General features: G+C 48.5%; 1 protein-coding gene across 4 annotated transcripts in view; it reads right to left on the reverse strand.

Moving 5' to 3' along the window:
• Window positions 1-44: 44 nt before the first annotated feature.
• FBXL20 (F-box and leucine rich repeat protein 20) overlaps window positions 45-13,694 on the reverse strand; it is a 36,102-nt gene continuing 22,452 nt past the window's right edge. For 3 of the 4 annotated variants that reach the window (XM_017735658.1, XM_017735729.1, XM_017735790.1), the window contains exons 4-15: window positions 12,794-12,868; window positions 10,548-10,642; window positions 9,551-9,619; window positions 9,086-9,181; window positions 8,722-8,848; window positions 7,960-8,034; window positions 6,981-7,111; window positions 4,202-4,262; window positions 3,287-3,331; window positions 2,220-2,276; window positions 976-1,188; window positions 45-297 (exon numbers count right to left, since the gene is read on the reverse strand). In XM_017735658.1, the coding sequence (XP_017591147.1) occupies window positions 190-297; window positions 976-1,188; window positions 2,220-2,276; window positions 3,287-3,331; window positions 4,202-4,262; window positions 6,981-7,111; window positions 7,960-8,034; window positions 8,722-8,848; window positions 9,086-9,181; window positions 9,551-9,619; window positions 10,548-10,642; window positions 12,794-12,868 (1,152 nt within the window). In that variant the 3' untranslated portion in view covers window positions 45-189. Of the gene's footprint in view, window positions 298-975; window positions 1,189-2,219; window positions 2,277-3,286; window positions 3,332-4,201; window positions 4,263-4,606; window positions 6,390-6,980; window positions 7,112-7,959; window positions 8,035-8,721; window positions 8,849-9,085; window positions 9,182-9,550; window positions 9,620-10,547; window positions 10,643-12,793; window positions 12,869-13,694 lie in introns of those variants that run through there. The other variant, XM_017735839.1, reaches the window with a different exon arrangement.

The following is a 13,694-nucleotide window of genomic DNA, read 5'->3' on the forward strand; positions in this document are numbered from 1 at the left end:
TCCCGAGTCCCTCATCCCGCTGGGACAGGTGGGATCACAGGGGGGTGTGTGGGTGGCTACAGGGCACCCCAGCCCTGCTCACTGGCCCTCGCAAATGACACTGGGATCGCTTTCCTCGAAGGTTCTGGTGTCCCCCGGAATTCCACGGGCGTGGCTCCAGCCTCAGTTTGCCGGGACGAGGTTCCAGTGTCATAGGATGATGCAGCATCTGCAGAAGCGCTGTCGGCTGCCGCCCACCGAGGGCGGGGGGGTCACCGGGGCGAAGTAGGCGTGGACTTTGATGTTGGGCAGGTGGGTCTGGAACGGGAAACACAGGGAAGGGCAGGGAACGGGTCAGGGACACGCTTGGAGCTCCCGGAGCAGGCACAGCCAGAAGTGACAGGGAACGGGTGGGTTCAGGGAAGGGGGAGTGAGGCTCCTCCCATCCCATTCACTGGGAGGTTGTGGGGAACAAAACATCCCCATCCCTGGGAGTGTCCAAGGGCAGGCTGGATGGGGCTTGGAGCAGCCTGGGATAGTGGGAGGTCCCTGCCCCACAGCACTGGATGGGCTTTAAGGTCCTTCCAACCCAAACCACCCAAAGATTCCATAATTTTTAGGATGTAACTTTGCAGATCCATATTCTCTGGGCAGAGAAAATGTTATTGCTCTTCATTTACACCTGGAGAAATGGACTCGGGAGGGGAAACCGGGAAGGAATCCTTCCCTGTGAGCGGGGTGAGGCCCTGGCACAGGGTGCCCAGAGCAGCTGTGGCTGCCCCTGCATCCCTGGCAGTGCCCAAGGCCTGGTTGGAGCACCCTGGGATAGTGGAAGGTGTCCAACCCAAACCACTCCAGGTTTCCGTGACTCCAAATCCATCGCTGATGGTTCTCACAACTCCTTTGAGAAGGAGCACCAGCTGATGGCGGCTCTGCCAGCTCCTCCTCCCTATGGATAAACCCGCGGGATCCCAGCGCTCCCCTGCCCCTGCTCACCCTGAGTCTCTTGATCCCGGCCCGCGTGATCTGCTGGCAGTCATACAGTTCTATCCTCTCCAGGCTGTGGCAGCTCTTGAGGTGCTCCAGGGAGGCGTCGGTGATCAGGGGGCAGTTGTCCAGCTCGATCACCTCCAGGCGGTCGTGGGCGCAGGCGCCGTTCCCCAGGTGACGGATCCCGTCGTCCGTGATCAGCTCGCAGTGGGATAAACTCTGTCCCCAAACAGAGGGGTTAAACCCAGCTCCCGACATCCCAAAAACCAGCCAGAACCTCGCTGGGGACAGGAGAGGATGGTCCATGGTTGGTGGGTCTGGGCTGGTCTGTGCTCACTCCTTGCACTGGAGCCACTGGGCTCTGTGGGTTTCTGAGGACTGATGTGCTTCCAAGGGGAAAACTTCCAGCTGGAGTGGGAAAATCCCTCCCTGGGAGGGTGGGGAGGCCCTGGCCCTGTTGCCCCATCCCTGGAAGTGTCAGAGGCCAGGCTGGACGGAGCTTGGAGCACCCTGGGACAGAGGAAGGTGTCTCTGCCCATGGGAACAGGATGATCCTTAAGGTCCCTTCCAACCCAAACCATTCCATGATTCCAGGGGAAGGCAGCTCTGAGGGATGAGACCCACAGGGTGGCACAGAAATTCCAGGACACCTGTGCTATCCAAGAACCCACCTTTGGGACACCTCTGGCCTCACCCACCGTGGGGAGGGCCTGGCAGGAAGAAGCAGCAGGAACACGGTGGTCCCCCCTTGGTGTGGAATTTCGGGGGGATTCAGCTGGAAAATCCTCGAGGAGGAAGCAGGGCCTGAGCCACGAGCTGGAATCGGCTTTGCTAAGGGATGGCTGCACTAGAGAGCCCACATTCCCACAGCTCCCAGGACAGGATCCCTCACGGCACAAACCCAGAGGTGACAGAGACCAAATTCCCAGAGATTCAGCTCCAAAGGAATGCGGCTTCCCAGAGCCATTCCAGCTCCTGGCTGCCCTGCAGGTTCCTCTCCCACAGACAGACTGACAGCTCCTGTGCAGGCAGATTCCCCTTGGAATTCTGCTCCTGGGAGAATCCCCAGAACCCTTTTCCAGGCCGCTGTGGGCGCCTGGCGTGGGATTCCTGCGAGCAGCAGGGGAGGGACACGAGGTTCCTCAGGGTCAGGTTCCCAGCAGAATTCTTCCAGCTGTGAAGTCAGGGAGTGTTTAAAATCCCTTTGTTTGGAGAAAGAAAGTGCTGGAAGTGTCCTTTGGAATACTCACCAGGACCTGGAGCCGTGGACAGTGTATGGAAAGCTGGATTAGTGTACTGTCTGTTATCTGGAAAAGAAGGAAAAGCCCTTTCATGCTGGTGCTGGGCACAAGGATTTTGTTTTCCTCCCCCCCCCCAACCGAAGCAAAACTGCAGGATTTTCTCTAATCCATGAGATTTCCCCTCCTGAGCCCCTCAGGAATCCATCTCCTCATGGAAACCATCTCCTGCCCTTGGAGAACTGGGATGCAGAGGCATCACTGGATTGTTTTTAACCTCCTGAAGAAGCCGAAATCAGCTCCTAAATGTGTCCCCAAAGTTTGCCTCTGGAAGGACAAGGAGGGCTCAGATTCCCTCCTAACACCCCATGGATTGCCCATTTGTTCCTGGGTTTCCTCAGGAAGAAGGAATCCCACAGAATGGTTCCTAATCCCAACCCCCCAGGGAGCTGCCTGGGATGGATTTGTGCCGTGGCCCAGCTTTGCTTCTTCCTTTGTAGGGTTAATTCCCAATCCCTTCCTGCCTGGGCTGGGCTCATTCCCGCTGGCATCTCCCGAATTGCTGCCCAGGAAGTGCAGGACAGCGGGGTCAGGCTGTTCCCAGGAAGCAAAACCCCGTTCCCCTGTCCCAGGCTCAATCAGTTTCCAATCTATCCCCGGCTTTGGAGGTTTTTTCATGGAATTTTGAGTCAATTCCACCCTTTTCCCTGTAAATGCTGCAGCCCACTTGGATTTCAATCCCCCAAAATCACTGCTGTTCCACAGTCTGCCTGTGGTTTTCCAGAACAGGAGAAACTCCCATTATTTTTAGCAATATAGGATTTTTCTCTGGGATTTTCCCTCACAAATCCATTCTTTGAGCTGGCATCTCTCACCATTAAACATTTCTTATTTACAGCACCGTTACCATGGAATCCAAACCAAGGAGAAAACCTCATTCCCAACATTTTCCCCTCCAAATCCAGCCACTCCTCCTGCTCAGGATTCCACATTAAGCTCTGATTTGGAGGCAATTTCCCAATTTTCCACCAATTTTCCTCACTGCTGCAAGAGAAACAGCCCAAGGTGGCATTTCCTACCTGGACACATTCTTCCAGATCCATTTTTTCAAGCTCATGGCAGTTCTGGGAATAAAGAGAATTCCAAAAACCCACGGTGAGTGTAAAGTTCAGACAGCAAATAAATATAAATATAAATATAAATATAAATACAAGCATATAAATATATAAATATATGTATTTATAAATATATTATAATATAAATAGAATTAATAGAAATATGAATATGAATATGAATAAATATAAATATATAAAAATAGAAATATAAATACAAATATCAATACAATAATATAATTAAAAACATAAATACAAACACAAACATAAATCTATAAAGATAAATATATTATAAATATAATAAATAGAAATAGAAATATAAAATAAAGACAATATTATATAATATAAATATTATAAATATAAATATAATATTATATAAATATTAGAAATATAAATATTAGAAATATTAGAAATATAAGCACAAATATAAAATAAATTACCCCCCCCCAATAAATAAGAAATAAAAATAGAAATAGAAATAGAAATTAACCACCACAAAGACAATTTGCTTTAAAAATTCAGGGGCTTCTCCATGAAATATCACAACTGCAGGGAAAGTGCTGCTTCTTTCTGAAGAATAAAGGAAATTTCACTCATTTGAAGGGTTTTTTTATCCATGGAGGGTAAAGGGAGTTAAATTTCGAGTCCCTTGCAGAAACCCAGTCAAATTTATAACGAAAATATTCAACCTTTCCTGTGGTTTGGATGCAAATCCTGTCAGGTGTGCGAGCCAGGACCGTGCCAAAAATGCCATAAAACCAAATTTCTGGACCTTCAAGCTCCAGATCAAACATTTTCCCAAATCTTACTGGGTTTGTTTTTTGGCTCTGCCAGGAAAAGGAAGGAAAAGCAGCAGAGGGAAGCAGGGCTGGGGGCTCTTACCCTGGCCAGGGTGGTGAAGCCCACGTCGGTCAGCTGGGAACACCTCGCCACTTCCAATATTCTGCAGGACACAAGGAAAGAGAGCCATGGTGGAGCCCCAGAATCCCAGGAAAAGGCTGGGAATGACCTCTGGAGACCCCCCCCAAGTCCAACCCCCTGCCCAGGGAGGGTCACCCGGAGCAGGGGACACGGGAATGTCTCCAGACAGGGACACTCCACACCCTCCTGGAGCTGCTCCGGGATCTGACTCCTTCATGGGAAGGAATTGCTCCTCTGGAATTTGGGGTGGGATTTGTTCTGGTTGAGTTTCTGGACACTGCTCCTCATCCTGGCACTGGGCACCTCTGGAGAGGGTCTGGCACCATTGTCTGGCACCCCTTGGAGGTATTTGTATGGATTGGGGGGATATTTGTATGGATTTATGGGATATTTGTATGGATTGAGGGGATATTTGTATGGATTTGGGGGGGTTTTGTATGGATTCGGGGGTATTTGTATGGATTGGGGGGATATTTGTATGGATTGGGGGGGTTTGTATGGATTTATGGGATATTTGTATGGATTGAGGGGATATTTGTAGGGATTTGGGGGGGTTTTGTATGGATTCGGGGGTATTTGTATGGATTGGGGGGATATTTATATGGATTTATGGGATATTTGTATGGATTGAGGGGATATTTGTAGGGATTTGGGGGGGTTTTGTATGGATTCGGGGGTATTTGTATGGATTGGGGGGATATTTATATGGATTTATGGGATATTTGTATGGATTGGGGGGGGTTTTGTATGGATTGGGGGAATTCCCTCTCAGATGAGCTATTGCTATGGATAACTGAGATAATTGGGTGGATTGATGGGATATTTGTATGGATATTTGAGGAATTTGTATGGATACTTGAGAGATTCCTATGGATTGATGAGATAGCCTCTCACACGAGGTGTTTGTATGGATAGGTGAGATATTCCTATGGATATGTGAGATATTCCTATGGATATTTGAGATATTCCTATGGATACTGAGATATTCCTAGGGATATCTGAGATATTTCTATGGTTTGATGAGGTATTTCTATGGATTGATGGGATCCCCTCTCAGATGAGATATTTCTATGGATATTTGACATATTTCTATGGATATTTGACATATTTCTACGGATATCTGACATGTTTCTATGGATTGATGGGATCCCTCCCAGCCCTCTCCTCCCCACACTGACCAGGCCCAGCCCCGTGGTTCCTCCTCATCCCAGAGATGCTCCAGATCCCAAATCCCCTTTGTGACCCTCCTGGAGCAGCAGCTCCTGGTCCTTTCTGGACTGTGGAGCCCTCAGCATTCCAGGGTCGAGGAGAGGGGCAGGATCAGGATCCTCTCCCTGCCCACACTCTTCCTGATGCCCCCCAGGATCCCACAACCTTCCTGGCCCCAGGACACGCTCCTGGCTCATGGATCATCCCCCAGCATTCCCAGGTCCCTCTCCACAGAGCTGCTCTCCAGAAGGTCAGCCTGTCCTGCTGCCTTATTCCCAAGTCAGCTGCTTTTCCAAGGGTTTCCAGAAAAGCTTCCAGCAATCCCTAAAAGTTTGCTGAGGATAATTTGCACAGAGCAGCCACTTCTATTCCAGAGGGAGGTCACAGGCCATGGAAAAAAGGGAATCAGGCTAAAAGGGACACCCAGGAAGGGATAATCCAGTGCTGGACTGAGGTGATCCTAAAAACCTTCAGAGCCTCCCTGAGGGAAAGGTTCTGGAAAGCAGAAACTCCTCTGGTTGCACCTCAGAGACAGATCCCAGCATGGAAAAGGTGTCATTCCCAAGAACCTGGCAGGTGAGCATGAATAATTTAATATTTAAGGCCCCAAGGGAGAAGGTTGAAGCCTTTTAAGGTGAACTGCTCATTCCTGTGGGAGCAGAGAAACTTCCTGGCACCTCCTGCAGCTCCACAGGGATTCCCTCCACAGTTTGAACCGATTTTTCTGCCTTTATAGGAGGAAAAAAAAAAAGCCATGTTTCCAAAATGCCTCTTGTACTCCACAGGATGGAGCTTAATCCTCTGAGGCTGAACATAAACACAGGAACCACCGGAATCGATCTTGGATTTTACCTTCCTCTTTCCACACTGCTTTCTGTGCACTTTGTACCCAAATTCCTTAAATGGGACATCCCAAGGAACAGCTGGGGGTTGTTTTTCCCTGGAAGACATGGGTTTGATGTTGTTTGATGTCCCTGTTTTTCCCTGGATTTGATCCAGTTGCATTTGATGCCATTTCATTGAGGCCACTTGGCTGGCAGGGATCTCAGGTAATCAAAGTCCTTCTTTTCTGCACATTTTCTGGATTTTAGCAACATTTTCCCAAGGAAACTCATCCTACTAAAAATAAAACCTTAAAAAAACCCAGGAAAACCAAGCTGTGGCTGGCAGTTTGCCCAAATTCCACCTGCTACAAAACCACCAGGAAAAGCCTGTTCAGCCTCGTGGTGGGAGGAAACAACATTGGTTAAATGGGATTTTTTCTCCCAGTTCCCAAGACTGAAGTAACCCAATCCCAAATTTTCTTCATGGAGCCTGTGGGCACCACGCTGGGAGCTCTTCCACTCGAGTTTAAATCCCAGGAGTTTGGGGACAACTCAAAATCACCATCATCCCGCTCCAAACACCCGGAAAAAGCTCAGGGATAAAAACTGGGAAAACCTTTGGGGGTGAAACAGCTCAGACACCACCTGAGCGCATCACCAGGACTCTCTGCCGTGTGTCCCATGGGGGAAATCCTGGGAAAACTCACCGGAGGCGTGGGCAGTTCTGTCCCAGGGCGTTGAGGATGGCGTCGGTGATGTTGGAGCAGCCAGAAGCGCACAGGGACTGCAGCTTGTGGCAGCCCCTGCAGATGGTGATGAGCCCGTCATCCGTGATTTGCTGCCAGGGAAATCACAACAGCTTCAATCCAGGCAGGATTTCCCTCTCCCCATTCCGAATTCCAGCTTTTTCAGCCCAAAAAGGTTATTGGAATGTTTCAGCGGAGGAGCAGAGGGAGGATAAACCTCGCCGGTGCAATTTGGGAATGTCAGGGAAGGGATTTGCAGGGAAATGTTTTGGAGCTGGGTCAGGTGAGGGATGGGGAAGGTGCTGGGATTTCTGCAGGGCTTTGCAATTCCCATCCATCCCTGTTGCGGGACACAGGGAGTCCATCCAGTCCCATCCCTGGACACATGGAGTCCATCCATCCCCATTCCTGGACACATGGAGTCCATCCATCCCCATCCCTGGACACAGGGAGTCCATCCATCCCCATCCCTGGACACGTGGAGTCCATCCATCCCCATTCCTGGACACATGGAATCCATCCAGTCCCATCCCTGGACACAGGGAGTCCATCCATCCCTGTTCCTGTGCGGGACTAACTGATGGCACGGACAGAGAGCCCATTCCCATCTCTTTTTTGGCATAAACACACATTTCTGGCACTGCAGAGCTGGTTCAGGGCCCTTCTGTGCAGGAAAAGTGCCTTTGTGGGCTCAGTTCTACACGGGGACGAGAGGAAAGGCCTGGCAGGATCGCTCCAGCCTGACGGGAAGGATTTTTCCAGCTCATCCCACAGATGAGTTCAGAGGGAGGAGAGAAACACCCCTGACACAGCCCAGGCTGGTGGGGGGCTCATTCAGTGTCCCTGAAGTGCCACCAAAGAGCTGCTGGTGACAATTTTCCCATGTGCAGGGGGGATGGAGCACATTCCAGGGCTGGGAACCCCGGGAAGTGCCACTCACCAGGCAGGTCTGCAGGTTCAGGGTCACCAGCTCGGGACAGTGGGCACCGATGAACTTCAGGGCCTCGTCCTCCAGCTGGAAGGGAAAACAAACAGGGATGGGAACAGCTCCCACTGAGATCCAGGAATTACAGCTGGGAGAGCAGGGAAATTGGAATTTCCTTTGAGGAAGAGGGAAAGACAGCATAGGAACAGGAACAGCAGGAGCATTCCTTATCTTTATAGTTACTACTATATTATTATTATTAATAATAATAATTATCTTTATAGTTACTACTATATTATTATTATTTATATCTATATTTAGTATTATTTTATTATTATTATTGTTGTTATTACCATATTATTAATATTACATTTTTATTATCATTATTTTCTTTTTAGTCTTATCCTATAATTATCGATATTATTCTCACTACTACGGTCATCATAATAAAATACAATAAATAAAAATTAAACATGAATATAAAATATTGTACATTATTGTATTATCCTATGCATTATGTGTAATTCTTATCACGCTTCTGATTATTATAAAATACAATAAACACGATTAAAATCATATAATATGAAATAATTGACACTATTATGTTATTCCTATATATTAATATCATTATTACCATTTCAACAATCATTGTCATTATCATCCTTATAAAATCTCATCAGTACAATTAAACAACAATAGAACAGTAAACACAGCACACGATATTCCACGCCCCCACTCATCCCAGCTGGGCTGATTCCCACTTTTCCAGAGCCGTACCTGGGTGCAGCCCTTGAGGGACAGGGCCCGGAGCCCCCCACAGCCCCGCACCAGCGCCTGGATCCCGTCCTTGGTCACTTGGTCGCACCAGGAGATGATGAGCTGTTCCAGCAGCGGGCATCCCTCGCTGGGGACACAGGGAGACACATGGAAATGTTCATTTGCCTTGGGAAAAATCCTGCTCCAAGCCAGAAGCGCTGGGATTCCCATTTGTGGGACCCACAGAGCGCAGCTGCACCTGGCAAACGCCAGCTCCAGAGGGAGGTTCTGCAGGGAGTGTGGGGTGCTGCTGGGTTGGCTGGAGGATCTTAGAGGTCTTTTCCAGCCTATAATTCCATGGCAAATCCCTGCTGCTGGCTCCTACCTCAGTGCTTTCAGGGACAGGTTGGTTATGGAGGTGCAGGAAGCCAAATCCAGGTGCCTGAGTTTGGAGCAGAACTTGCTGAGGCTGGTGCAGGTGCTGGAAGAGACACACGGGGGACACTCCTGCAATGGATTCATCCCAGGACACAGAAATCCCGTGGGATGGGCAGGCTGGGGTGAGGATGGAGGTGGGACACTGGCAGAGGTTCCCAGAGCAGCAGTGGCTGCCCCCAGAGCCCTGGAAGTGTCCAAGGCCAGGCTGGATGGGGCTTGGAGCACCCCGGGATTGGGGAAGGTGTCCCTGCCCATGGCAGGGGCGGCACTGGATGGGTTTTAAGGTCCTTCCAATCCAAACCATTCCATGATTCCATGATTCCATGACCTCCCACACTCCCAAGCCTGGCTTTCCCTTAAAAAAGAGAGGGAGAACAGGGGCGCCCAGGGAAGAGGGAGGAGTTTTACTCACGTGTCCGTGATCTTGGTACAACCATTGAGGTTCAACACTTCGATGTTCCTGCAGTTCTGGGCAAAGGTCCTTTGGAAAAGGAAAGGGGAAACACTGGATTTGTCAGGCAATGGAATCCCAGGTGTTTTACAGCATTTGTTTGAAGTGTAACACGTCAGATTAAAGTTTCACAAAATGGCATCAAACAGATGGAAGAAGAAAATCAAGAAGAAAGTCAAAAGAATCAAGAAAGAAGAAAGGAATCAAGAAAATCAAGAAGAAAATCAGGATGAAAATCAAGAAAAGAAACAAGAAAATCAAGAAGAAAATCAAAAAGAACATCAAGAAAGAAGGAGATAATCAAGAAGAAAAGAATCAAGAAAACCAAGAAGGAAACCAAGAAGGAAACCAAGAAGGAAATCAAGAAAGAAGGAAGGAATCAAGAAAGAAAAAGCAAGAAAATCAAGAAGTAAATCAAGAGAATCAAGAAGAAAATCAAGAAAAAGAAAAGAACCAAGAAAATAAAGAAGGAAATCAAGAAAGAAGAAAAGAATCAAGGAAAGAACCTATCAAGAAGAAAATAATCAAGAAAATCAAGAAGAAAATCAGGAACAAACCCAAGAAAATCCCTGATTTCTGCTGCCCCACCTCTTGCCCTGGGATGTCCCAGCCTGGGTCACCCTCAGCCTCAGCACTTGGCTTTATTTGAATGAGAACTGAGAGAAGTGGCTGCTGGGTGAGGTTAAAAATGATAAATTAGGTGATAAAACCACGATAAATTAAATGATAAAAATGATGAATTAAATGATAAAAACGATGAATTAAATAATAAAAAATGGATGAATCAAATGAGAAATCAAATGAGAAATCAAATGAGAAATTAAACAAGAAATTAATCATCTCTGTCACTGCTCTCCAGGTTTTGACACCCTGAGGGTCTCGGATGCAAAGTGGGGATAAGTGATCCCAATCCTGGTTTTCCAGCCCATTCCAGAGCAGGACCAAGGTGCAGCTCTACCTTAAGGCGTTGTCCCCCACTCCCAGGCAGCCGCGCAGGCTCAGCTTCCGCAGGAATCCCCCACATCTCTTGGAAATGTTCTCCACCACTCGGCCCTGGGGGAGACAGGAAGAGCCACGTGAGAAGCCCGAAGAGCTCCAGGGGTGAACATTCTGCAGACTAACAACAGTTCGGTATTCAAGGGAAAAACGGTGCTAAGGCAACACAAAAGCCATGGGAATGGGCTAAAGGGAGGGGGAGGGAGAATTATTCAGCTTCTGAAGATGGAGAGACAAGGAGCAATCACCTAAAGCCAATCAGCTACAGAATTTTGAGGAATTTCCTCCAGTTTGGAGCTCCTGGACATGGGCACAGACTCCCCAAGGAGCTACACCCCAGATTTCCAAGTACAGCCAATGGATGAACTCCAATTTCTACTCAAAACCAGATGAGCAGAACCAGCCCATGAGTTTTGCTCCTGCAGGAAAAAGGATTCAACCATTTGTGCTCAAGAGATCCAGGAAAAGGCTTTTTAATTTCAAGTCTGGATCCAGTGGAAGTCTCCAAAGACTCCACTACAGCCAGGATTTACTTTTCTCCCTGGGAATGAAGGGCAAAACCACTGGAGAATATTTGTACCCGTGCTCAGAAGCTCAGAAACTTCCCCTGCACTTCGGTTGTTCCTCAGAGAACAGGAGCATCCCTCGGTCCTTCCTGGACTAACTGGCACTTGGGACCTCTGTGAGATGAGGATTTTCTTCCAGAATCTCTTTTCCAGTCTAAAAAAACCCCAAATCAGCCACCAGGCTCAATACAGCACAACCCCACCACCAGACAAGGGACCCTGGGCTGTCCAGGTGAGCTCTGGGGACACCACGGGAGCAGCTCCACATCCCTGCAAAAAGGCTGGAAAAGCTGAAACGCTCCCTGATTTTGCAGTTCCTCAAGCAATCCTAGGAATTCTGCTTGAATTAAACAAGCCAACCGTGTTTCTATCAAGAATTTGCATGGACTGATGGATTTAACTCGGTTACAGCACAGCCTGAGGACGCCAGGAAGCCCAGCAGGAACTCTGAGGTGAGGTACAACGAATTCCAGCATTTTGCTTTCAAAGGGGCAGCTGGGCTTAAGCAACAACACGGGTTTGATGTGCAGGGACATGAAAACCACCCAAAAAGCACTGAGGAATGGGAAAAGCCTGGTTTGTGTTCCCAGCCTCTCCCTCCTCCCAGGCTGAGCTGCTCAGTCCCATCTCCTGCCACTGCACACGTCAGGAGCCCTGAGAACTCCACTCTAAATCAGTAATTCCATGGGTCCAGGATTTTTAGGGCATGTTATGAGGTGAAGGATTCATTAGGAAGACCAAAAATCCCTCATTTCCTTTCCCCAGGCCACTCAGACCCTGCTGAGGTGTCGGTGCCACTTCCTGCTCCTCATCCCTGTCCCTGCTCCGACTCTCATCGGCACAAAGGGAATTATTTTAACTCTTTCCTCCAAAATCAGGGGTGGATTTCCCACAAGGTGGGAACCTTCACTCAGCAGCTGCTTGATGCCTCTGGTCTACCACAACTTAAAGCCACACATTCCCCATTTCCCTCCTCCAATGTGAAACGTTCCCAATCCCCCTCCTCCATCGTGTTTTGAACAGGATAAACCATCCTGATAAGAGACTTAAGGATTGGGTTTTTTTCTCATCCCTTTTCCTGCTCAAGGCAATTTGAATTTTCATCCTCCATCCCCCCACTGGTGCTGCAGAATCCACATCCCACAGGTTCAGCTACAACAGAGCAGCTCCAAAGCTGCATCTTTTAAGGACAATTTGGACCTCCTGAATCACCTCCAATTTCATTTTTTGGTATTAAAGATACAAACGTTGCAGGCCATGATTCAACAGACATTCAGTCCTCGAGGTCTTGTTGGTGCTAACTTTGAGTGCAAGAAGGAGTAGTTAAAAGTCTCCTCCACACAAGCAGCGGTTTTCCCCAAAAATGCACCTTTCCTACTAATTTCTGTTTTCAGAACACCCAAAACTACTTTCCTTCCGTTCCTACCTTTAAGTCTTGCTAGAGGTGTAGAATTCTGTCCATTTTCAAAAGCTGAATGGATTGCCAAGACTTTAAAATAGACTCCCTGAAGCTGAAGAACTGAAATTAATGATTTCTATCTCCAGGGAAGGCAGAAAGGGTTACACTGGGAGTATTAATCCATTCTAGGCTGTAATTACATTTTAACAAGAAGAAATGGGTTTGTATGTCACTGAATGATACCTCAATATCCCTCTGGAAATCAAACAGGTCAATTCGCTGCCAGTTACTGCCATCCAGGGCCAGAACATTCCATGCCTTTATCGGGGGAAAAAATGTAAATGTGCGGTTAATATGAAAAAAAAAAAGGTCAGTGGGGAGCCAGTTACAATTTGTTCCTTTGAGAAACAACATTCTGTCCCAGGTGGGGAGGCAACAGGTAATTCCAGCCAGCAGGGAGAACTGGGCTGGCACCAGCAGCACCTGCAGGGAGCAGGGATCCCTCACAACTCGGAATTCCAATTCCCCCAGCCAAGGAAGAGGCACCCTGGCTGCTTCCACTCCCTTGGGAGGTGGAGCTGGGAGCCAGGAGAGTGCTTGGAGCTCGGCTATCTTCACATTCCTGGCTGGAATCTCCTCCCCAACACCTCAGAGGACTCCTGGGCACAGGTGAGTCCCCTGGGGGACCCCACACGGGGCAGCTGCGCTGACAAAGGGTTTGGTTTTTGTTTAAATAACCAAAATCTCCGGCGGTTCCTGCTCCGAAAGAGAAGCAGGAACTCGGAGCTGGTCACTGTGCCCTCAGCCAGGAGCACAGGGCTGCATTTAAAGTTCTGCTTACGTCACCAAGGTAAACAAGCGGAGCTTGTAGCAACCAGGAGCCAGCGTTGTGCAAGAGCCAGGGATAAACACAGGGGGATTTTCCACCCCATCTGCCCCGTGCACCGAGCTCAGCCCCAGCACAAACACCAGCTCTTGGGCAGCAGTTAGTGCAGAGTTACAACAGACAGCAGAACTGAGCAAATTCAATGATTTTTTGGGGGGTTTAAAGCTCAGTGCTGATATTTGTTTTAAGGTCTGGTTACAGCCAGGAGAAGAGCAGTGGGAAATGCCCCAGTGGCTGGGTAATTCCATGGGCAGTGTA

Source organism: Corvus brachyrhynchos, unplaced genomic scaffold (assembly GCF_000691975.1).
Source record: "Corvus brachyrhynchos isolate BGI_N302 unplaced genomic scaffold, ASM69197v1 scaffold30, whole genome shotgun sequence".
Lineage (NCBI taxonomy): Eukaryota > Metazoa > Chordata > Aves > Passeriformes > Corvidae > Corvus > Corvus brachyrhynchos.